General features: G+C 45.6%; 1 protein-coding gene across 3 annotated transcripts in view; it reads right to left on the reverse strand.

Moving 5' to 3' along the window:
* Nucleotides 1-26600, reverse strand: part of LOC147627874 (auxin response factor 12-like) — a 106666-nt gene that overhangs the window by 40820 nt on the left and 39246 nt on the right. For 2 of the 3 annotated variants that reach the window (XM_086814849.1, XM_086814847.1), the window contains exons 5-6: nt 16827-16883; nt 16540-16689 (exon numbers count right to left, since the gene is read on the reverse strand). In XM_086814849.1, the coding sequence (XP_086670975.1) occupies nt 16540-16689; nt 16827-16883 (207 nt within the window). Of the gene's footprint in view, nt 1-16539; nt 16690-16826; nt 16884-26600 lie in introns of those variants that run through there. The other variant, XM_086814850.1, reaches the window with a different exon arrangement.

The raw sequence follows: 26600 nt of genomic DNA on the forward strand, positions 1-26600 counted from the left end.
GTCAAGAAGTTGAAGGCAAATCGGGTGTCTGAGTATTTGAGAAGTGAGAGCCTTGATTTCTTGGAGAACTCGTGGCGGAGGAACTGGTGGTTCAAGACAAATGTTATCATTTGATTGGCCTCTTGAATGATAAGCTCAATCCATGACATCTTTCCAATATCCTTTAAAAGATTGCTCAAACAATGTGCCATACAATATGACACAGTCATGAGTGGATACATGCCCTCAATAATAACTCCAGTTGCCCTATTTGCAGCCTCGCCATCTGCAACAAAACCCACCACACATTCTGGGCCCATGAGCCCAATGCCACTTGCCCACTTTGCTGCAAGCACGTTTGCACTCCTCCCTGTCCCTGAGGCATCATGTGAAGCAATAAAGTACATCTCGCCACGGGAATATGCAACGAGACCATGGATGGACCGCTTTCGTGTGTCACTCCATCCATCTGCAATGAGTGACACTCCATTCTTTGCCCATAGCCGCTTTGTGTTCTCTGCAGCTTGCTCAGCAAGGCGCTTCTCCTTGTTAAGTAATGTGGTGCGCAAAGACTCCGATGATGGGGGGGTGTAGTTTGGACCATACTCCCCAATCCTCTTCACCATAGCCTTGAAGAACTCGGATCTGATTACAAAAAGAAACAAGTGAACTTTCAAGAATGAAACTTAGAAAAATCATGTCAAGAGAGAAGAGTCAAGGCTTACCTAGTAGTATGGAAAGCAATATGGTCATGGAAGAAGAAACGAGCCACAGCTATATCAACCTCTTCCTTCTTCTTAGGATCCCAACTTTCCTCAAGTGAACTCTGTCACCGTGCGGGTGTGGGCATCGTAAAGGAACCTACGCCATGTGGTCGTGGTGTAGATGTGGTACATGCACCCCCTGACCCTAAAACAGAGCCCTCGGGGTGGTGTCACAAATGCTGCAGGATCCACAGCCACACGTGCCGGCCTTGCAGCCCTCAAAGCCTCATGCCTAGCAATGCGCTCAAGAAGCTCCCTTCTCTTCTCCGATGTGATTCCCATGCAAAATCGAACCTTGTGCCCGGACTCATGCATAAGGTGGGCTCTCACTTTGTCTGACCCGCTCGTCACCATGACCAACTGTCGGTTCTTCTAGCACCACCACGACATGTGGAGCTGAAGGTTGCTTGTGAAGAAGATGCCATGAGAGAGAGAGAGAGAGAGAAATGAAATGAAATGAAATGAAATGTTATATTAACGTCTTCAAAAGGCCATAATGACCTATGAGACCAAAAGTTACATCATGGTGGATCTGATACAATGTCTGGATAAAAAAACCCAGAAAATGAAAAAATAAAGATGATACTACTGGCACCTAAAAAATGAAACTGGAACTGGAAGGTACACTATGGAGGTACCTCCATCTCATAATATGTGCCGCATCGGACACTGGCGGATCTCCTCAATATCCTGTGTGGTCAGCACCCTGACTGGGTGTCTCGCATGCCTCGCAAGAATAATCCGAATCTGCCGCTGCAACATCCGTCTATGCTGGGATGCCCTCCTCCGTGGTCGTGGGCGTCTGGACCACCCAAGCTCAATCGCACGATCAATCAGTGTACCTCTGGTGTGGGCGGTATCCATGTCCTGCTGCTGCTGTGGTCCATCTGGCGCAGTGATGGCCGGACTAAAGAAGTCTGTAATGTGCCTCTGAGTCTGGCTCTCTGTGCGCCTAAGCAGGCTATCTCTATGTCTCCGCAGCTCAAGCAAGAACAATCCCAAACACCTCTGGTCCTGGTACCCCATGACTCTGGAAAGTGGTCCAAAACCCTCTCTGAATAAACAGTGGAAACGACCACGTATCTCATAGTATGCAGTACAATGGCATATATAATGCAGCTCTGTCTCTGGCTCCCCATGGCATACTCGGCATATCCTGGCCTCAGCTGGTATACCTCTATATCGGCCAATCTCAATCTCAAGCTGGTGTGAGGATGTGCGAATCTGACCAATAGCACATCGTACTGCATGAGACAAGTGTACATCCATGTAACTAGGTCTGATCACAAAACCATCTGCTGTGAGCTGAAGAAAATGTTCTCTGTAGAAAGCCATCTTCGTGCCCAGCTCCTCAGTCGGCTGTATCCATGTCCTCCTAATGTCCAGCTGAACTAAATCCTGACGGATGAGTCTGGTAATCTCTGTCCGTGTAAGAGTGAGAGAGGGTGCCTCCAGAGAATACTGGAAGGGAGGCAATCTGTCCATGCTAAAACCATGTGCCTGGAACCAAGATGTCATCTGTCCATACCAACAAGCCGTGTCTCCCTGTAAAGCTAACTGTCGGGAGGACTCCAGGGCGAGGCGTGCATATCTGTCTCGGGGGAGATCCCACAAGCCATGTATGTAGGAGACTGATCTCGTAAGAGCCTCAATCACCAGAGGGGCAGCCGCCAGCTCTGCTCGAATAATCTCATGAGGTACCACAGCCTTGGCTCTAATAAGCCTAGCAATCATAGATACCAAAGGCCTCTCCATACCTCTCCACCCGCCTGCGCTGTGATGGCCCACTGAAGGTCCCCATATCTGCACTCCATAAAGCATAGCAGAGAGAGAGAGAGAGAGAGAGAGAGAGAGATTTTATTAACGTCTTCCAAAAGACCGAACTCGGCCTATGAGACAAATCAGTGTACCTCTGTGGGGTATCCTCTGTCATCCCAACAAAATGAAAAAGTACTGAACTAAAAAGCTGAATCTGGGTGTGCAATAAGTACAATGAGTGGGGGAGGGGATGGAGCTCTACTACTAGGAGAATGCAAAGCTATATGCATGGAGTATACAATCATGATATGCAACCTAGCTAGCTCCATCCTGTACCGTACTGGGGGTATAAAATGGTATACATCAATGAAGGGGGTGTCCACAGCTCCCTGAAGAACATGCCTGGGTCTGCTCTGAAGCGAGCAAGTCGCTCCGCACCCTCTCTGTGAAACTGAGCTTTGATCTCTGTCATCTCTCTCTGGTATAGGCGTGGTGTCCGAAAGCCAGGTGTCCTCTGTCTCCTGCGGGCTCTGAGTGTCTCTGCACTCTGGAGAGTAATTCCCTGCTGTGTAGGGGCTGGGAGTGGGGTGGATCTCTGAAAAAATATAGTAATCTGTGTCTGTCGTCCCCCCTCTAGAGTTGTCTGAGCCTGTAATGATGTCTCTCTGTGACGTTGTATGTCTAGAATGAATCTCCCCAGTATGCGCTGGTCTGCTGCCTCAAAGATCTAGCGTAGGGAATGTGGCTCTCTGAATAAAATGGGATATCTCTCTCTGATGGCTTAATATGCTCTGCATCTGTATACATAATGCTCCTCACTCTCCACCTCCTCTTTGCACAATCTGCATACCCTCTCCTCTCGGGGGATCCGTGTTGCTCTGCCAGTCTCGATCTCCAATTGATGTGATGAGACTCTAAGCTGATCAATAGCTACTCGGGAGCCGTGTGGTAAAAAGCCCTCCATGTATCTAGGCCTCTCTATAATTCCATCATCAATGATACTCATGAAGTGATCTCTGTAGTATAGCATCTTCGGTGAAAGAGGCTGTGTAGGCGATATCCATGTCTCTCGTGTATAGAGCTGCCATAGGTCCTATCTCAATACTCTGTTCCTCTCACTATGAGAGAGACAGATATGTGGTGCATCCCTGTCATACTGGAATGGTGGTAGATGATCCATGTCTAGGCCATGCTGTGAGAACCAATGTGTGACCTGTGCATACCATGATCCTCTGTCTCCTGCCTCAGCCAGCTGTTTAGATGCCTCAAAAGCTCTGTATGACAATCTGTCCTGTGGCATCTCTTTGAATCTGTCTAGCAGGCATATAGTCTGGAATATGGCCTCTACCATCATAGGAGGCGCAGCAAACTCTGCTCGGATAATGTCATGAGGTACTGACGGTTTGCTGCGTATCATGCGTGCCATCATGAGGGCATGTGGTCTCTCTATCTGTGTCCACCAATGGGTAGTGTCACCATTTGGCCACCCAATTGGTCCACCTGTGCTTTCTTATCATGTATGTACATTGGACTGGTGTCCATGGCAGTTGTTTATGCCGGGGATTGATGCCACTCATGTGATACTGTAGACTTGGCTTTCCGTTGGGACTTGTACCTTCGTGTACATGTCCGGAAATGCTTGGTGGATTGGTGTTCCATTGGGTCTGGTACCTCGTGTACTTGCCTGGAGCACATCTATTTTGGTATAGTCTCATGAACGGGGATTGTCCATACCAATGTTGCATTGCATAGCATCTTTATGTGCTTGCTTGCAATTGAAATTGCATGCTGTTTTCATGCTTGCTTGACCAATGTGTAGTTTTGGATAAGGGGACGCCCGCCCGTGAACCGTGTGTGTGAAACTGTCTACTGACATGGTTGTGTGGCATGTGAACAGGTGGTAAGTATTACCCAATCTAGGCCCAAATAGCCCTTAGGACTTGGCCAATATTTATATGTGAGTGCGTTCCCACTTCATTAAAGTTTGGGCGCCCAAAAGTCACTTATAAATTATGACCGCTTCCAAGTTCACACTCACTGAAGTCCCGAGGCGGACAAGACTCAATGTCCAGGACCTGATCCTCCCCTTTTACTCATAAATGGGTATCTCCCCATGTCCCTTCACCTGACTGGACCCCAATTCACTTACTTATTAAGAGAAAATTCGTGTTTTCTCTTCATGAAGATTTTTGGAGGCTGAAAACTCAGTTTTTCCACCATTTCTCTCCATTTCCAAGCTCTCCATAGCCATACCCAACTTGCTAGGGTGTTTTCCAAGCTTCCAAGAGTGTTTCCAAGTGCTAATTACTCTCCTACTCACTCCCAATGACTGAAATTCAGCAAAACAGCTCTCATTTTTGCTGTAATTTTTGGTCTTTTTGCTGAAAACCCTAATTTCAGCCTTCCTTTCTCAAGTTGAACCATAGGGGAAGCTTTCCCAAGGTTCCCTTCATCCTCTTGAAGACTTTTGTCGCGAAGAAAGGCGACAAATCGAAGATCTCAACACTCCAAGGACTCCCATCGCGAAGACTTCCGCTGTCATCAACTCTACTTGCTATTGGTAAGCTTTTATGCTTAAATATGGGAGCAAGTAGCAGGAGGGAGAAACCGGATTACAAGATCACATACCTTGTGTAGTGTTCTCTTGTCCTACGTGGTCTCTTGCAGATTGTTGCTACCATGTATTGGTGGAACAATAGAGAGCAGATGGTAGGGAACATGGGCACTTGAGAGGGTAGTGTGGGTTGCAAGTCTACATCGACAACCACTTGTTTGCAATACTGTATTCATATGCATTGGTATGGAAATCTGGTCAGAAATGCCCATGACACTATGTACTTGATTCTCCCAAGATCAATATACTTTATTTGAGGGAGGAGTCGGCCGTTCCGGCTCATTGTGTGTCTCTTGTCAATTCAGCAATTTACTTCTTGTATTTTGAGCAAGTGTCCATCAAATCTGAGTGTATTTAAGTGTATTGATTAGCATTGTGTTCAACCAAGTTACATTGGTATCAGAGCATACGGTTCTCTTTCACTTTCTGGTCAGAAATGCCCGTGACACTATGTACTTGATTCTCCTAAGATCAATATACTTTATTTGAGGGAGGGGTCGGCCGTTCCGGCTCATTGTGTGTCTCTTGTCAATTCAGCAATTTACTTCTTGTATTTTGAGCAAGTGTCCATCAAATCTTAGTGTATTTAAGTGTATTGATTAGCATTGTGTTCAACCAAGTCACAGGTAGCAAGGCCTGGCGCCCATACTGCTGCTCCATACATCAGTGCCGGTGTGACTAATGTGTCAAATAGCCACTCCTTCGTCCGGGACTCCTGAAAATGCGCTTGGTGGCATTGTCTCTCTAGCATAGCCAATGCTGCATATCCCCATGTCAATCTAGCTCTGGTTGCTGAATCCATGGTGAAGCGCGTGGCTGCTGTAGAGAAGGTAACCCCTAGGTACATGTATGATGTCACCACCTCCACCTGGCGTCTTGCGAGAGTGAATGTGAGCTGACTCTTGCCCTGTCTCGATGTAGGAAAGACCATAACCTTGGTTTTCCCAAGGTTCACAGTAAGACCCCTCTGTGTGCAGAAATCATCGAGTGCATGTAGATGCTGTTGTAGACCTCCTGGAGACTCAGACACTAATACAATATCATCAGCATAAAGCATAATATGTACTGAGGTACCTGCTAGTTCAACTCCATCTCTGCCTCCCTATGTAATGAAGTCAGCCACCTCATCAGTGTATGACCCAAATAGCGTGGGGGAAAGTGGGCATCCTTGCTTCACACCATGGTGCTAGCAATAGTCTCGGACATACCTCCTGGGCATCTGACTCGCCCAAAAACCTGCTCATATAATGCATAGATGCCCCATGTCATATCTGCTGGTATGCCAAGAGATTGCAGGCGCTGAAAGAGCCTCTCTCGTGGTACTGTGTCAAATGCCTTACGGAAATCCACAAAGCAGCAATAGAGCTTTCTCTTCCTCACTCTGGCCCTGATCAATCATACATCTCAAAGTGAATACATGGTCAGTGGTAGAGAAAGCTCTCTTGAAGCCTGCCTACCCTGATGAGCGTAAACCTGCTCGCTCAGCATATAAGCTAAGCTCTTGCTCCAACACTGCACCATAGAGTTTGGCCAACACGTGGCCAACCATAACCGTCCTGTAGTTGCTCGGATCGAGCATATCCCCTGTTTTGTGCATCGGCACAATGGTGTGCATCGTCCACTCCGCAGGCAAATCCTCTGCTAGTGCCCTGTTAAACAGGTGTGCCAGAAAAGGAGCCAAAGAACCTACTGCATATATGAGATGCTCACCCTGTAGGCCCATATGGTCGGCGGTCCGTCCATGCTGTAGGCGGCGGATAGCTTCCTTTACCATCGAGTGGGTAAAGAAGCTAGCTATGGTAGGTCGAGGCTCCTATGGCTGAGGTATAGGTGGCTGCTGTGGGACGTGGTATAGGCCCTCTGCATATGTGTGCCATCATCCATGTCTGTGGGTCTGCAATGGGTGTTGGTGTCCGAGGCTCTTTGAAGTGCCGCCATGAGATAGGGCTATCTCTACTCATGAAGAAATGGAAGATCTCTAGCTCCTGTATCTCTGCGAAGGCCCACCTTTTGCGGCGAGTAAGTCTCCTCATCTCTCTCCTCGACTCCTGCTTTGTGATGGTTCCCAAGGCTCTCTGTATGCGGAGCCATGAGTATAGGGCTCTGCACTCGGCATCATACCATCTGTTCTGGGGCATAGTCCCAGATCTCGCAGGCTCTCCTGAGTGGACACGATGTGGGAAGCTCTGTAATGCAGCCGTGTGTAGGAGTGATGCCAGCTGGGCTGTAATGGTATCCATAGGTGCCAGGGGATCCATGAGTAGGAGCCCATCCTCTACTCTACTAGTGTATATGTCTGCCATGTCATGTGTGTAGTAGATGGTAGTATGTGGCGTCGGTATGTGGGGGGCTGGTGATACTGGTGATCCAGCTAGTGAAAATGCCAAGTATGAATGATCTGCCCCAATAGGACGAGGTGGGATGGAGAATGAGGTGACAAGTTGTGATGCCTCCAAAGACCCCATAATGTAGTCTACCACCGTGCCTCCGGTCTGGGTATGACCCCCATGTGGGAAGCATGTTAGCCCTCCTGATCCCGGCCAAGCACCTTTGAGAGAGAGAGAGAGAGAGAGCTCTTAAGGCTTAAGGCTTAAAAGTTAAGAGGCTAGAGCCTAGAGAAAGCTTGCGGGTTGAGAGAGAGAGAGAGAGAGAGAGAGCTTGCTGTTTAAGCTCAAGAGTGGGGAGAGGGAGTGGGGCAGCTGGCCAAGAGTGAGAGAGTGGGGGAGAAATGAAATGAAATGAAATGTTATATTAACGTCTTCAAAAGGCCAAAATGACCTATGAGACCAAAGTTACAACCATGTGACATCTGATACACTATCTGGAAAAGAAAGAGAGAGAGAGAGAGAGAGAGGAGAGGTCAAGCCTTATAGGCGGCTCCAAGCATGGTGCGGGTCATGGCAGGTCACAGTGCCAACGAGAGAAAATGGGCGCAGCTACCAGCCACCAATGGGAGAAAACGGGCAGAAGCAACGGCCATAAATGAAAAAACGACGGAAAAAAAAAGCGAAAAAAACGGCGAAAAAAATAGTAAAAAAAGCACACGTCCCGGCCGTCCCGTTCCAAACCCGTCCCCAACAAGCTATTCCCATTCCGCCGTCCCCTGGTGACGCTGATGCCCGAGGCGCCCCCTTGTCCCCAATCCGTGTCGGAGCGCCATGTCGTTTCGGGATGGCGTTTCCGCATCCCGGCCCTCCGTCCCCTCGTCCCTTGTGACTATGGCATGAAGGCATAAATACAGTAGTTAGAGTCACCAACTCTTCTTACTGACTTAGAGTCACCAACTCTACTCACTCACTAAAGTCACCAACTCTAATCACTCATTAAAGTCACCAACTCTTACATAAGTGAATCCATCATGCCCCAAGAATTCCTTCCGCACGGCACAGATCTCTTGAGGATTGTGACATCCCAACCATAGGTTTTATGCTTCGAACCATCCTCTAAGCTAGGGGCGAAGGTCTGGTTCAAAGGTCTTAACACCCACAACTCCATGTCAGCGTGGATGGTTCAAAGCTAGGAGTGAAGGTCTAACTCCCACAACTCCATGACAATAATAACCCATGTTTCACTTACATGGTGCCCTCTGCTAGTATATAGCCAATACACATGGATTTATTAATAATAACCTTAGCCGGCTCTTATTAGCTTGCTTTCTCCTAATCCCAAGGCTCCCCTAACCTTGCTAGATTAGGCCACTAATCCCGAGGATTAGCTTTAGGTATGTAACATGCTGGACATGCATTGACTTGATGTGCGGGACATGCACACTTGACCATGACCCTCTAGAGTGGATCCCTTACTGATTTGTCCCGGGCAAGGGCTCACAATAAAAGATGTTGGCCAAAAATAAACTGGTTATCACTTGATAAGAGAGTCCTGGGCTCACTTATGATTGTTTTTATGTCGAATCCTCGCGGTGGAGTCATCTACCAAGGCGGGAGACCTTAGGGCCAAGGGTAACTGTAGGCAGGTGGTTTGGTGGTTTGGTGGTATGGGACGTCAAGGCGTATCGCTAGGATGTGGCTGACTCTCCTGGCATGGATTCAATTGACAATTCTCTGGTTGAACCAGGAGAATGGAATTGTGTCTCTCAAACTCATCCTCATAGCAGGAGTCTCTAGCTTTAAGAGTTAGTAAGAAATTCTCCCTAGCTGTCCTATCTGAAGGGTATGCACGTCCCCCTCTTCCTTTTCTTTTGTCTGTGGGTTGCTCAATCAAAGGGGGAATGCTGACTGATTTGCCAAAGAAGAATCCTTACCCTTCTGAAGAGAAAACCAACACCATCCTGACCGATAATCGACTGTGCTTGCGCATGAAAGAGAATGCCAGAGCCAGCCACAGAGGGCAGGATTCTAGCTCAAACCGAGATACAAGTGCCCCCTCTGGAACCAAGGACCACATTTCAAGTGTGGCCACAGCAAGTAGCTTGCTAGTTCTGGCACATAATACATCATCAAGTTCCTGTACCATAAGAATACAACTCTATCCCCCACACCCCCTACTCATCCACCCAACAACAGAGTGGTGGAGCTGATCCCTAATAAAATGGGTTCTCTTTTGAAAATAAAATCTTTCAGTGTTTAGAGTTGGGACATGTGTATTTATAGTGGCCAATATGTATCAAGCTCCTCAACATCGTGGTTTGAAAAGATCCCAAAGTAACAGTAGACCTTCAACAAGCGGTTGAGTTCTATCAGCAAGTGTACCAAAAAATTATTTACTAGTCAAGATTAGCTGAAATAAAATGGAGTAGGTAAGAAATATTTACACTTCCCTTTGTGGAATACTTGCTTTTGGTAATCATTCATGAGAATGCGTACAACCTTGGCTGCACTTGTTCCACTTTAAAGAAACTTTCATCGTGTTTTCTTACAAACAGGCAAAATTCATCTGCTCTCGAATGGGTCTTAAACCAAGCAGTGGCCAGCAAAACTTGGTTAACCACCAAAGCTCTAGCTGCCAAATCAAGCTTCCTACTACTCCAATGCTGAAGTTTTCTTTTAATGCTCGTGAGCACATACGCAAACTGTTGTGCAGGGGAGATGTTAATGCCAACGAGGTAGCCAAGGTATTTGGCAATGCATCCTCTCTCCATCCAAGTAAACCCCACATCCAAATCTGCCTGTGAAGAATCACCGATCCCAAATTCCAATGACTTGTGCCAATTAATGGTGGCTCCTACTGCCAAACAAAACATGAGACACAAACTGTTGTGTCGGGGAGATGTTAATGCCAACCAGGCAGCCAAGGTAATTGGCAATGCATTCTCTCTCCACCCAAGTAAACCCCACATCCAAATCTGCCTGCGAAGAATCACTGTTCCAAAATCCCACCGACTTGTGCCAATTAATGGTGGCTCCTACTGTCAAACAAAACATCTCCAAGGCTGTTTGGAAGGCACAAAGACATGCATGCGAGGCCTCCGGTATCATATGCTACCTCCGAGTCTAATAACTCTTCCTCTGTATATGTAGAGGCAATCTGAGGCCTGATACTCTTGGGGTAGCCTGAATGAACCTGCTCATAGCCTCCGCTAATATGAGGTATAGTAAGGGAGCTAGAGGGCATCTCTGCCACACCGAATGGGGAATCTGAGAGCACCCACCACGTCCCCCATATGCCAAAACTGTGAAGCATGAAACCCCTCTGGTCCAATCCTGGCAAAACCCCATACGTACCATTGTGCCTGCCAAGAAGTCCCAATCCACTCTGACAAGGGGTCGTTGGCTAGATTCTGCCCACTCTACAATGAGAAGACATTATCAAATATACTTCTTCCTTGGAGGAACCCGAATAATTCTTTGAGGAACCAGCTGAAACCTCATACTCAATGCCTTAGCTAAAATTTTATATGCAGATCCAAATAAAGTGATGGGCCTCCATTGCTTGATGCTGGTCTTATCCCCACCTTTTGGGATAAGGTGGATAAGACCCTCCGTGAGAAAGAGGGGCATTGTACCACTATGCCACATCTCTTGTAAAGCAACAGTGGTCTCATCCCCAATGTGGTCCTAAAAGTGTGTAAAGAAGGATGGGGAGAGACCATCATCCCCTAGGCATTTCCCTTTTGAAAGAGCCTGCAATGCATGTCCAACTCATTTTTGAGAAGGGGGCATCCAATGAAGAACACATATCATGTGTGATATGTCTGGGCATGCACTCCCAGACTTTTTGTTGTGCTGCATCCTTGTGGAGAGGGGGCCTCTGGAGAAAGGAATATCCAATAATGAGGAACACCCACAAGCATGGAACAACACTCAACCACACTTAAATCAATGCAAGGAACACACTGGAACACCCAAAACCATTCCCTGATGAAAATCATCACAACTCACAGCACTGTGAGTACCACAACGATGACAAGAGGACGGCCACAAAGGCAACTAGCTGATTGTGACAATATTGACAACAACTAGTGATGATAGCATAGAAATGAAACATCCACCCTGGAAAATCGTGGTTCTATCCTCTTTGTACAAGGGGTCCCTGACCCTTTGGATCATCCAAGTGGTGGGTATCTGTTATACTAGGAGTACCGTCATTTTGGATTACCGCTGCTTTGTGGTAGATGAGGCCATTCAATAGAGATACTCAATGCACGGCCGTCAGAAGTCTGTTGGATGATGGTTGTCCACCACTCATCTGCATGTGCCTGTATTCGACAAGAGTGGAGGTCTGCAGTGGTTTCTACCAAAAGAAAATGCCCATTGATGTGGTGTGCGCATGGATGTTTGCCAAGAGTGGATGCCCGCAGATGCGTGCGTGGATGTCCGTGAAGAGTAGATGCCCGCAAATGTCCACCAAAACTGGATGCCCGCAGATGTCCACCAAAAGTGTGAAGTCCCAAGAATGCAGGAGTCCGTAAAAAGGGTGTCCACAAGGAGTGCCCAAAGAGGATGTCTGCACTTTGACCATAGGCAGTCCTGGTGGACCTCCATAATCATTGGTTGTGCCACTCCTCCCGATGGTTAACTATACAGATCATGCTGGAGGATTTTGCTCCTCTACCAATGTCTATGGTCCTACAGTTGCCGCACCCTTCCCTCCAGCCTAGTTCACACACCCTTCCCTCCAGCCTCATCCTTATCCTTCCTTTTCAGAGTCTCATGGATGGTTAGTGGGATGAGGAGTCAGCTGTCACAACCCTGACAGAGCAGGTAATTTCATCTCCAGCTACTTCAAGGATGTGACATTTGCACTTCTGATTTTGAGCTTTTGATTATAAGCCCCCCTTGGAGTTTAATGGTTTCTTCACAAAGTGAGTAGAGTCGTGTTGGACGCATTTATAGGTTCATTTCTTCATCTTCTTCACTTCTCATCAGGAAAGAACTTTTGCAGATATATGCTTTGCAGGAAGACTCCAACTCTTCTGCAAAACTGTGAGTGCCTGCCAACTAGTCCTATGATGCAGATGAAAAAAAGTTGTCTATGAGGAGTTGCAAAGATCGTTGGTGGGAGGAAAGGTCAAATATCAAACACCACTGCATAATTGGCTGTTGGTGCAGGGCAATAACAGCAAAATGGAAAGCTTGTAGACACACGAAAGGAACACAACAGTCAACTTGCATACACTCAGAGGTTGGCGGTGGAAGAGGACTCACCTAGAGGTCGTGATACCTTAGCAAAAGTAAAAAACTTACAAGCACATAGGCCCAAATGGGGTTAAACCATAAGTGCCAAGTGTCTCTATAGATGTGTAGGTGAGTCTAAAGTTATAAACCAACTATAGGTGCATCAAAAACTTGTGTGCACTTATTAACCCCTAACACATACATATATTTCCACTACTAATGTGCATGTCCCCTACAAACCCCCCTTAGTGGAAATATACATGTATAGAATAGATCAATCCCCAAATGGACTCAAGCCCAAAGCTTTACAGAAAGTTTCGAACTTCTCTGGAGGAAGGGCCTTGATGAAGAGGTCTACCATGTTGTCCTATGATAAACAGTAGATAAGATTGATATCCCCTGCATGAAGCCTCTCCCGTATGTAATGATAATGAACTGCTAAGCCAAGATATGGAAGAATTGCCTAGCAAGAAACAAAATCCACTGGTGGACTATCTATTATCATAGTCTCCAGCCCAATCTAAATTGCTGTAAGCATAAAGCTGAAAATCAGCCCCCTGGCATAGAACATCCCATAAGACTGAGTGCCTTGGAGATATCGAAACACTTGCTTCATTGGTTGCTAATGCTTTATCCTTGGGCTATACATAAAGTTACTGGACATGGATACACCATAAGAAATATCTGAACGTGTGTCGCGGAAGTATACGAGGCATCCAACAGTTTGACTGTAGATATAGTAGCATCAAAAGGCTCACTTGCATCATGGCTACTAAGGCTCATACCTATCTCAACTTGAGTAGAGATAGGTTTGCAATATTCCATGCCAAACCTCTTCAAGAGCTCTTTTACATACTTAGATTGAGACATTGTAATGCCACTGTCAAGTAGAAGTGCAACTGGCCAAGATTAGATACTTCAAAAGTTCTATGTAATTCAGCTTTAAAATCTGGAATCTTTTGCTGATTACTCACAGTCAATATTATGTCATCAACAGAGTATGATGACCACTATGTCTGCACCATCAATGTGCACATACAGAGTACTTTCAGCTGGACTATTTTGGAACCCATGGCTGGTCAAATGTGCATGGATCTTTGCCTACCATGCTCTTGGTGCCTAATTAAGTCCATAAAGTGCTTTCTTTAAAAGGCATACTTTGTGTTCATGGCCTGTAACCACAAAGCCAAGAGACACACATAGATCTCTTCTAGAAGATCACCATTCAAGAATGCCGTCTTGATATCCAATTGATGGATACTCCATCCGTGATGCGCTGCCAATGCAATGACTGTCTTGATAGTAGTCATCTTTGATGTAGGGGCAAAAGTCTCTTCACAGTCTATCCCCTTCTCTTGAGAATATCCTTTAGCAACTAGCTTTGCTTTGAATATGTCAATAGATCCATCTAGCTTCCGCTTGACTTTGTACACCCATTCTGTACTAGTAACATTTTTACCAGGAGGCAAGTCAACAAGTTCCTGTGTACCATTTTTGATAATGACACTATATCCATCGTTCATGGCCTTTTCCCAATGTTCATTGCCTTGAGGCTGCTCATAAGAAGTTGGCTCATGTGAATCATACAAACTACCCAAGTCATTCTCATGCCTGCTTGGTTCAAGTCTTTTTCCTGCCCTTGTCCTATTTTCCAAAGGAGCTGAAAGTTTGCTATCTTCAAGGGTGCATATCAGCCATGTAGGGACTGATTTAGCCACTTGTATGGTTGTCCTCTCTTCTTGTATAGCTTCTTCAACACCTATAGGCATCTAGGTACTGATTTAGCCGCTTGTATGGCTGTCCTCTCTTCTTGTATAGCTTCTTCAACACCTGTAGGCATCTCGGGCTGCTCAATGGGCTGATGTTACACATCATTCTGAGGCATATGCTGTCCTATATTCTTTTGTCCAGAATTTTCAGCATGTGGATAAGTGACATGTTGATGATACATTTCCTCTGGGCTTCCAACACTTTGTTTATGTGTGGTAGAGAGTGGCTGACCTGAATTTTCAGCGAAGATAACATCTTTACTAGTAAGCAATTGAGTAGCAAGGTCATATAACCTCTATCCCTCACTCTTACTACTATAGCCCAAAAAGATACACTTCATAGCTTTGTCATCTAGCTTTGATCTCTTCTCTTGACGTACATGTGCATATGCCAAACAAGCAAACACACGCAAATAGTCCACTCTTGGCTTCTTATTGTAGGGCACATAAGATTGCCTCAAGCCAAAATTTGTGTGGCAAACCTTGACCATGCATCTAGCTGTTTCCATCAAAGATCTATTCTTGCGTTCGGCCAGACCATTTTGTTGAGGTGCATATGGCGTTGTACATTGATGCATAATCCCCTTTTTATGCAAGAGTCCTTGAATACATTTGACATGTATTCACCTCCTATATATGTGCGAAGAGTATGCATTTTGCACCTTGTCACATTCTTAACCAAAGCTACATAACACTGAAAATGCATGAATACCTCAGATTTTTCCTTCATGGGAAACACCCATGTGAACTTGATGTAGTCATTCATGAACGTGACAAAATATAGATGCCCCCCCAAAAGATGGTGTCCTCATAAGACCACAAACATCACTATGAATGAGCTGTAATTTGCCATTAGCTCTCACTGAACCATCTCTTGGGAATGGCTTTCTATGTATTTTGCCAAGAACGCAACCTTCACAAACACAATCATCAAATCTAGACCTGCACCCCTCTTTTCGTTAAGGTTTAATTAACTTTCTTAAACCCTTAATTTAGTGTGTTAATCTCAAGTATTATTAGCTTAATCCCTCTCTTGCTTACTACTATTCCACTCTCTTAAAGCACTTGATTCAATTGTGACCACAACTATGCCAATTGATTTGGGATCTCTTTGTGAGGCATGCATTCCACCATATTATGCTTTTGCAAAAGCATCAAACTTCTGAAATAAACTTGGCATGCCATAATTCAGCTGCCTTCATTGCAATTACATCTGATGCAATTGAACATACATGATGTGTTTGTTTGTCATAGGTATCCAACCTATACAAACCGTTGCAAAGTGAACTTATGGATACAATCTGTAACTCTTTGTTAGGGTCCTTGATGAGACACTTCTCACCCACAAACTCCACATGCATACGTTGCTTGGAAATAGAAGACATTGACACTAAGTTCTTCTTTATGCCTGGCACATATAACACATCATTCATGCAACTCTACTTCCCATTGGTCAATACCAAAGGCACCTTGTCTATACCTCTAACAAGGTATGTTGAGTGATCTACACAAGAGACACTCCGATGACTTGAAATAGATTCCATAGAGCTGAAAACATCACTCCTAGATATTAAGTGACGTGTAGTACCACTGTCTATGTACCAAATAGGAGAACTCTTCTTAGAAATACTCAGAGATACATCACTGGATACAGAAGCATCACTATTGAGCTCTTCGATGGTCAAAAACACCCAATCATCATCCACAAGGTTGGCTGAATTTTCTTGCTTACCCTTGGATGCATCTGCCACGTTACCAGGATTCTTTACTAGTCTCCTTGTTCTTGTCCTTTTCTTGAGTCATCCTTTTACGAAACTCATTGATATAGTGTCCATACATATCTCCTACATTGGCTGCATAACAGCATGCATGGTGGCTTGGAAGCACTAAAAAAACAAAAAAACTAACTAAATTTTTTAAACAAATGCATGGCATGTGTGAATTCATAAAGATGTACTCTTAGATTGATCAAAACAAATGATTACATGGTTCCACTGGATGAAATTATGAATGGAGTTTGCGAGTGAACCAAAAGGCCTTTTAGACTAGATCAAGAATATGTTCAGACTGTAAGGACATACGAGGGGAGGGAAAAATTTCTCTGCAGCTCGACGTGGCACGGAAAAGCCTCCATGAGTGCTTGTATCACTTGCAGTCAATATTTTACAAAAAAAGTCTGTCGGTTGTCTGTTCTGAATGCCTAGATCAGGGAACACTGTGTCTTTATCTTTCTGCAAATGGAAAAGGAAACTTTAAGCATATCTACTCATACTCTAAATTGCATTCAAACTTAAGATACATGGAAAAAAAAACCTCCATTCTCAAAGAACTTCTCATAACCAAAGTTCATAAACTCCAAAATACTCACCCCATTTACAGGCTGTAGAGTCATTTGTGCAAAAACCTCATCAGTTTCCACATCAGCCTGAAAGATATTTACAATCAAGAGGTTAGATTTATCATAGATATCCATCTTAGTCCATCATTTAACTTAGAAAGATGTCAAAATAGGAGGGTTGTTTTCATCAGAGTGAATTATAGCACAAGTACATACACAAACTATGGCCAATTAGATCTAGACGACCCTCCATACAGCAGCTCCAGATCTGAGAGATTCTCCAGTCTTACAAGGATGCCCCCCCAAACCCAACCCCATTAGACCAAAAAGTATCACAATAAGTCCATGAAGTGACCGATGAAGGGAGATAGAATTAGGGTTAGGGTTTCATGTGAGAGACAAAACACACAGAGAGAAGAAGAGAGAGAGTTGTGGGGATAAGTCAACTCAAGCATTGAGTGTGTGACTCCCCTATCACACATGTATATTGCACTAGTACACATAGTGCACTTAGTACATTAAAAGTACTAAGTGTACTATGTACTATAACTTATGGGCTTGTACACACTACAAGGGTGGGCATAATGCCTTTATCCCAACAACCTCCCACTTAAAGGCAAAGTGCCCTTAAATGAAGGAAAAGAAAAATCAGCATGTACATGATAATATACAAGGCCATATCAAGGCTGAAATTGGCCTCATCCAATGCCCATTAAGTGTCTACAATGAGCAAACCGCTCCGGAGGCAAACTCTTTGTCAACAGATCAGCCGGGTTGTCATCCGTATGAATCTTAACAAGCTGAATTTGCTTGTTCTCTATCACCTCTCTGATGAAGTGATACTTCACATCCACATGCTTCGTCTTTGCATGAAAGACATGATTCTTTGCCAACTGGATGGCACTCTGACTGTCACAATGCAACAATGGAATATCCCCTATATAACCCAAATCAACCACTAACCGAGATAGCCATAATGCCTCCTTGCAAGCCTCTGTGGCTGTAATATACTCGGCCTCCGTAGTAGATAAGGTAGTGCACTTCTGCATCCTGGATATCCATGACACAGCACCTCCTGTGAATGTAAACACATAACCGATAGTAGACTTCCGGTTTTCTGGATGACCGGCATAATCTGAATCCGTGTAACCATGCACTAATGCATCCTGTTTGCCAAAGCAAATGCACATATCCTGTGTGCCCTTCAAGTATCTCATGACACCTTTCACTGCTTCCCAATGCTTCTTGCCAGGGTTGGCCATGTATCTAGAAACCACTCCCACTGCAAATGCAATGTCCGGCCTAGTAGCAACCATGGCATACATGAGACTGCCACAAGCTGAAGCATACGGAATCTTGGCCATATCAGCCCTGCAACTATCTGACTGTGGGCTGTCCATAGCACTGAGTTTCACATATGGAGGCAAAGGAGTACTAGTCTTCTTCCTCCCGTCCATATTGAACCTCTGCAAAACTTTGCCAATGTATTCCTTCTGAGACAAATACAACACATGCTGATTTCTATCCCGAAGTATCTGCATACCCAAAATGTGATTTGCATCACCCAAATCCTTCATATCAAAGGTTTGATACAGCCTCTTCTTCAAGGCATCCATCTCTTTACGAGATTTCTCGGCAATCAACATATCATCAACATACAAGATGAGGATCAATAGACTGCCATCCAAAGCTTTCTTGGTGTATAAGCAATGATCTATGTCACTTCTCCTGAAATCCTGGGATTTCATGAATGTATCAAATTTATGATACCATTCCCTTGGTGCCTATTTGAGCCCATAAAAACTCTTTTTCAGCTTGCATACAAGCTTCTCCTTTCCATTCACTGCATAACCCTCTGGCTGTTGCATATATATCTCCTCATGGAGATCACCGTGAAGAAAAGCAGTCTTCACATCCATCTGAATCAAATCCAGATCATCATGTGCAACCAAAGCTAATACAGTTCTAAGTGTGGTCATTTTAACCACTGGAGAGAAGATCTCATCAAAGTCCACACCATATTCCTGCTTGAAGCCCTTAGCCACTAACCTGGCTTTGTATCTTGGCTTTGCATCAGGTGCAACTTTGAGCCTGTAAACCCACTTGCATGGCAAAACCTTCTTGCCTGTAGGCAAATGCACCAACTTCCATGTTTCATTTTTGTGCAGAGAATCCATCTCTGTTTTCATAGCACGCTCCCAAAGAGCCTTGTCTGCCCTCTGTAAAGCCTCCTTATAACATGAGGGCTCCCCACAGTCAGTGAGCATCAAGTAGTCAACCCCTGGAACAAACCTGTCAGGGGCTCTGGAGGGTCTTGTGGACCTCCGTACCCAATGACCATCATTTGCAGGTTGCTGTCCAGCCTGCATATCGCCTATTGGTGGCTCCTGTTCCATGCCATAAGGCTGAAAGATCATGCCCGGTATCTCCTCTAACTATGGGATATCCATAGGGATATCTTCTGCCATCTCTGGCTGTCCATTTGGACCATTTTCAGCACCATTTAAGGGCTGGTTTTTCTGCTATAATGGCTGATTTACAGCCCTTGGTTGTTGTCCATGATGTCCATCATCATCAAAGATGACTGCTAGGCTCCTGTTGCCTTGCAGGCTCCTTATACATGCATGTTTCATCAAAAATGACATCATTGCTACGTATAATCTTTCTATTCACTGGATCCCAAAGTCTATACCCCATTTCACCTCTGTCACCATATCCTAGGAATATGCATCTGTGAGACTTAGGATCAAGTTTGGTGCGCATTTCCCTGCGTATGTGCACGTACGCAACGCAACCAAACACTCTCAAGTGCTTGTATGACGGAGGCTTCCCTGTCCATACTTCCTCTGGCACTTTCCCACCAAGCCTCGTGTTAGGTGACCTGTTTATAAGATGAACGGCTGTCATAACAGCTTTAGCCCAAAAACCATGAGGTAACGCAGCATGTGACAACATAGAACGGACCTTCTCCTGAATGGTCCTGTTCATCCTCTCTGCTGTCCCGTTTTGTGGAGGATCATAAGGAGTAGAGAGCTCCCTCTTGATGCCTTTAGCATCACAAAAGTCCTGAAACTGTTTGGACATATACTCTCCCATTGTCGGAACGCAAAGCCTTCAGTGTTTTGCCAGTTTGATTCTCAACAAGAGCAACAAACTTCTGAAACACTGAGAATGTATCACTCTTCAAACGAAGAGGATAAACCCACACCTTGCGTGTGGCATCATCTATAAAAGACACAAAATATTTTGTCTCTCCCAAAGAAAGCTGAGGCATCTCACATACATCTGTATGCACAAGCTCTAACTGAGCATCTTTCTGTCCAAGAGCTTTCTTGTGGGGGAACTGGAGTTGCCTGCCATATATACAATGCTCACAAAACTGAAAACTTGAAAACTTTAGAGAAGGCAAGTAACCCAAACGAGACAATTGCTCCATTCCTTTGACACTCATGTGTCCCAACCGGCTATGCCACATGCAGCTCGGTTGTATTTACATTAGCATGGTGTAACACAAGCCTCACATCACCTCTGCCAAGAATCTTGCATGCATAGTTATCACCCAAATAAACTACTCCTTCATTGACAACAGTATACCTGACAAACAAGTCTCTGCAACCTGTGACATGAAAGGAGGCACCTGAATCAATGATCCATGAGTGCATACCATGACCATCTCCTGCAAGAAGTGAATGGGCATCAAGTGAAGACGTGAATAGGGCTTCATCCTCACTGTCACTTGCATGTGACACATTGACTTCTTCAATTTTGACTCCACTTTTGCCCTTTGGCTTTACATCTTTGGCTTCATCTTTGTCTTTGTCTTTGCCTTTTCCCTTTTCCTTTTGATCATTTTTCCATTTGTAGCATTGCTTTTTGATGTGTCCCTTCTTGCCACAATAATGGCATTCCAAGTCCTTTTTGGAGCGGGACTTGCTCCTTGCCCGTTCTTGGCTTTTACCCCTTTGCTGGGATCTCCCACGTGCATTCATTGCATTGGACTTTCCAATAGAGTTGTTTTTCCTGTTCATCTCCTCTTGAAGGAGCGCACCCTCAACATTTGCATATGACAGCATAGCATTCGAATTGCTAGTGGCTGTTCTGAATGTGTCCCAACTCTCTGGCAAAGTGCATAAGAGAAAGGTGGCTTTGAACTCATCGTCCATTGCCAACTTTTGATTAATGACCTGGCTGACAATACCATTAAACTCATTTAGATGGGCTGTCATAGACGCCCCTTCCTTCATCTGAAGACCTATGAGTTTCTTCAACCAATAGACTTTGCTTGAGGCACTTTGCTGGGCATACAAGTCCTGCAGTCTTTGCCACATTCCCCAAGCTGTCTTCTCTTCACGAATGCTGAAAAGTAAAGAGTCTGACACAGACAACATGATAGTAGATCTTGCCAGCTCATCCATATCTTCCCACTCTTCAGCAGTAAGAGAAGCGGGCATTACACCCCTTTCTTTGATAGGCTTGTGCTGCTTCTTCTGGAGCAACACATTATAGCACTGGGTTTGCCAAATATCATAGTTATGTGAGCCTTCAAGCTTCTTGATGTGAAGCAATGAAGAGCTCACCTGTGGTTGCCATAGCAATATGCAACCTGTCAATGCCTGACTCCCTGCAAAATGTGCGAACACTGCACCAAAAGCACACAAAGTGCTCACAGTTGTTCTCCCAAAGTTTATCTCCCACTGCGGAAGCACAAATGCAACTCTACTCCCACTGTATGTGATGAAATCACCAAAATCTGGTTGCTGCAGATTTAGGATAGCACCTTAAATGTGCTCTGTTCCCCTTCCAAAGTACTGTACAACAGTACCAAGTGCTCACCAATGATGTACCAAACCTGTACCGGCAAGTACAGCAGCTGAAATTGAGCCTTTTGGTCACTCAAATCAATGTGCAGCCATGCCAAAACTTGTACAAAGCTGTACCAAATCTGTACCAACAGGTACAGTAGCAATAAATGCTCTCCTGGCTGTCCAAATGAGTGAAAATCAGACTTTTACAGTCCCGACCACTGCATACAACAGTCCCGAACAGAAATTGGGCAAAAGCCCCTTGACTGCAAGCTGATTTCTGAGGATTCAAGGCATAAAAGTCTTGCCTACTGCTTTGCCAAGCTCAACAAGCATAAAATCTTGAAAAGCCCCTTGATTTAAGATCAATTTCTGATCATACATGGTACATTGACGCACATGAAGGCATCGAGAGTCTTCGCAATGCTTCCCCCTGGCCACATATACATCCAATACATAAAAGCCCCTTGATTTACAGGCACATTGAGTGCTTGACATGCATCAACACATTGCCCAAAGCATCAAATGCCAGCGTATGCATGCAAATCAACCCAATTGGCACAAAAGCCCTTTGATTTGCACTCCAATTTTCTGCAATTTTGGCCCGAATGTGAGATTGCTCACATCATTCAGCATGTATGAATGCCCAATGGCACAATTACATCAAAAGCCCCAAATTTTAACGGCCAATGTCCTGCCAATTGACCCAGAATGTGACCAATGTCACCAATTTTGCCAATTGTGCTTAAATTTGAGCCATTGCAACCTGTACCTGCTCAATTGATGATAATTGACAAGGAAAATCCCAAAATTGAAGGCAAATACCTCTTAATTTTTTGATTTTCTACAATTTGCAGGCTGAATTTCTTTGTGTTGATGCTGTTGCAGAAAGGGGGGGGCGCTTCTTGCTGATGTTGCTGAATCGGATGCTGCTACTGCTGAAAAGGGTACTGCACGATGATGCTGCTGCTGCTCGTTGCTGTGCGTGTGTTGATGCTGATGCGCCTGCTGCTGTGCAGGTACGGATGGCTGGGCAGCCCTCTACGCTGCCTGGTTGGGCAGCGTGGCTGCCTGCTGGGCAGCAGCTGAGCAGCCCACGCTGCTGGCTAGGCAACCCACGTCTGCTGGCTACCTACGCCCAGCTGCTGGGCAGCAAAGTACAGTGCGACCAGTGATTACACGGGACAGTATGTACTGATACTGATCACACGGGACAGTATGCTGATCACACGGGACTGTGAGAAGAGAGCTAGCAGAATTGCGACCAGCATAAAAGAGGGATTGTGTGAAGAGCTGGGTGTAGCCATAGAGGGGAAGAGGGAGAGGATCAAGACAGCTACCTAAGCTTTGATACCAGTTGAAGGGAGATAGAATTAGGGTTAGGGTTTCATGTGAGAGACAAACACACAGAGAGAAGAAGAGAGAGAGTTGTGGGGTTAAGTCAACTCAAGCATTGAGTGTGTGACTCCCCTATCACACATGTATATTGCACTAGTACACATAGTGCACTTAGTACATTAAAAGTACTAAGTGTACTATGTACTATAACTAATGGGCTTGTACACACTACAAGGGTGGGCATAATGCCTTTACCCCAACAACTGAGTCATGGAAAGAAAGGAAAAAAAGCTCATGTGAATACTGAGTTACAAGGTAGCCGTGTGGCTGAAGCATGTGTAACCATCATATGTATCTCAGATACAAGTGCCTTGGTTCTCAGGATATGGGCTCCGCATGGGCCGCCTCCCACCCCTTAAGTATAGTTTGGACTCCCCTTTCCTCCGGCTCTCTCATGAGAACACCAACCGGGTTATCCGGTTAGATCTTCTCAGCCTCTACACCCACTTCACATGCCAAATGGATCACACCTTCGGAGCTCCCATTGAAGATGCATTTCTACAGAGATCACTTCCTCACGCTCGCTTTGCCCCATGGTTTGTGTGTTGAGAAAGATACGGCATTTTGCCCATAAAAGCATTGTACCTATAAAAGCATTGTACCTTGTAAGCTTCAAATCAATGAATACAAGCATCACAATGTACATGCAAATGCAGTTGAGCTTTGTTCTCTTATCTCTCTAACCTTATCTCATTACTACACACAACATCATGTTTTAGTTTGAACCTCCATAACTTAGGCTGTGTATTTGCCAACCTTAAAGAAACCCACAAATGGTATCAGTGCGAGGAGTCCTTTCTGTTTTCTGTGTGAAAATGCTGCCGCCCCAGAGCTGCCGGTCTTTTCGGGTGGCGCTAGTTCTGGGAGCACCACCTCAGCCCTAGCCCCCGGTGACGATGCCGTGCCGGGCAGTGTGAGTGTCCAAAAGACTGCTGCCGCCGGCATTTCTGCCCTCTTCCGCCAGCACTCTGCAAGGCTGCCGCTTGCCCCTTGCCGCTCACTTGTGGCCACCATGACTGGCAACCGCCTGTTCGCCACCCAGCTCCTGCCTGGTTGCTACTCTGCTCCACTTGCCTGTTCGCCACTCTGCTTCACCTGTTACTGGTGTGCTTCAGCTACCGGCGGCGGCGACGGCGGCTGCCACTGCCAATGTTGTGAGCTGAGCTGCCTCCTGTTGCTCCCCTTCACAGCCTTCTCACTTGCAGCTAAGTCCACACAGTGCAATGAGGTCCCCCGTCCAACAGCTGCATACCAACAAGGAGTTTTTTTCACAGTTTTTCACACACATGGTAGTCTTCTTGTCCGCTTGATCACTTCAATGCTCATCAATTTTGAGGTCATCTGCTAGATGTGTTAACTACATGAGATCAAGTGTATCTACATCCTGCATACTTGGGATTTTTGTGCAAAATGGACAAAATCATCAATCTAAAGCACATACAGTTTCTCAAGCTTAAGCCTCTGGCATTAAGATGAAGCTGCTGCTTCGACGAAAATCTGGGGATTTCTCTTTTCTGCTTCAGAGTTGTGCCATTCCAGGTCCTCTGCCGTGGCCTTTGAGCCTAAAACGATGGCCCAAGCTTTCACTACTTGGAAAAGAGATTGTAAGTGCATGTGATGTGAATCTCTGGGTAAGCTGGCATCTTGATAAACCCATCTGCAGAAATAGTAAGAAATCGTTCTTGCTATAATCTTACTCTAGTTGGGAGTGCCTCTTTCATTTCTCAGTTCGTTTACTCTAGTCCCACAGGCATGATTGATAAATAGAGTGAGACAACTAAAGGTAGAGAAGCTAGTCATTCGGGCCAATATGACACCATACGAGCAGCTCACTCACAAAGTGCACACATTGAGGGATTTAAACCCACCCACCTCACCCCCCCTCCCCTAAAGCGCACACATCAATGCTCACTCTCCCCCCCACTCTTTGGCCTCTAAACATATTAATCAGCTAATTTTGTTGATTCTTTTGGAGGGACTGGCCCTACACTAATATAGACCAAACTCTCCATCCCATATTATGCAGATGCTTGTAGTGAATTAGTGACCCTCTCTTCTTTAGGGGTTGCAATGCCATTTAGATACCTCACTAGGATTTTGACATGACAAAAACCTTATGCTCTCAAATGGCCGTATTCACCTCATCCCCAAAGGAGGAGATAAGACTTTGGTTACCTTCTTACCCACTGGAGGTTGATTACCTTGCTTCGAACCATCTTGAAAGTCTTAGCCAAGGCAATCACCTTTTTAGGGTCCAACCTATCTCGCACAACTGATACATGACTCAAATTGGTTTCATGCAGAGCAAGAGTAGTTTTGATGATGGCTTCTCTCTCTAGGAGGCTGTGGAATGGGCAAAAGAGAGCAATCAGCCATTGGCCATTCTACTGCTTAATTTTGAGAACCCATATGATTGAGTAAATTGAGGTTTCTTGGAAGGAACTCTTGGGCTCATAAGGGGTGATCAAGGCTCATAAGGGTGATCAAAGGAGTTGCTTCCTTATATTGTACATTTCATAGCCAAATGTTCATATAGGAAAGTAGGGGCGAGAGTCTTCAAATGGCTAGTTCAATAAGGAAGGGCATCCCCTTGATTGTTCACTATAATTGTCTGTGGTAAAGGGCCATAAGCTACTGCTTGAGAGCGGATGACGTCAGCAATAGAGCCCTTTGCGAATCCCGATTTTGGGAGCCCCTTGACCTCAGAGCACAAGATGGATTTTCATGGAGATGCGAGCTTGTGGCTTTACGCCAGCATTTGAGGATAGATTTGTAGCCAGTCTCTTGCGTGCTTGGGATCATCTTAGGCCGGTCCTTCGGCAATCAGCTCCAGTAGTCTTCGAGGAGCATCTCTGACAGCCTCTGTCTGGAATCCCTTGGTCCATCTGCCTAGTGGCTACATGCTTGGGGCTCGCCCACCTCACGTATCGTGGGGAGCTTTGAGCACGGGTCGTCCTGCTAGGTCACTTGGAGATTGGCTTACATTTAGATAGTTGCGCTTTGGGGCCCAGGAAAGGGAAAGGGGCCTTACTGGGATCCGGGGCAGGGACAGACATCAACTCTTCCATCCCTCCGGAGTGGCTGGCCCCGATCCCGGACTCTCCTCCTCTGCAGTGTTCACTAGGCACGATATACCCTTGGGGGTTCATTGCACGGATGAGAGCTCTGCCTTACGCACCTTCTCTATTGGACCTCATGGCAGACTAGAGAGTAGAGCCCCTCTAGGAGGATTTCAGGGGAAGCACCTTGTAGAGGGTGAGGGTGATTGGTTTCCATGCACATGAGTGACTCTCCACCAGCCAAGGTGGCTAGAGAGAGACTCTGGCGTTTGTGGATTTGGGAGGGCTGACCTCTCATGGCCTCTAGTGGGACCTGGGGGAGTGGACATGGTATGATCCAAAAGACAGGGACTGCATGGCTGGGCCGTAGGATTCAGATCCCAGAGGTTGAGGGCACTCCAATAGTAGCAGGACACTGGCAGTCCCGTGGCCTCTCGCTGCATTTCCTCTCAGATTTTTGGAAGAGGCTGTGGGATAGTTTTCGTCGGTAGAATATCACTCTCTTTATGTGGCAGCAACTGGCACATAGGAGCTTGGTGGTTGGC

Source organism: Cibotium barometz, chromosome 20 (assembly GCF_041138505.1).
Source record: "Cibotium barometz isolate CiBa-2024 chromosome 20, ASM4113850v1, whole genome shotgun sequence".
Taxonomy (NCBI): domain Eukaryota; kingdom Viridiplantae; phylum Streptophyta; class Polypodiopsida; order Cyatheales; family Cibotiaceae; genus Cibotium; species Cibotium barometz.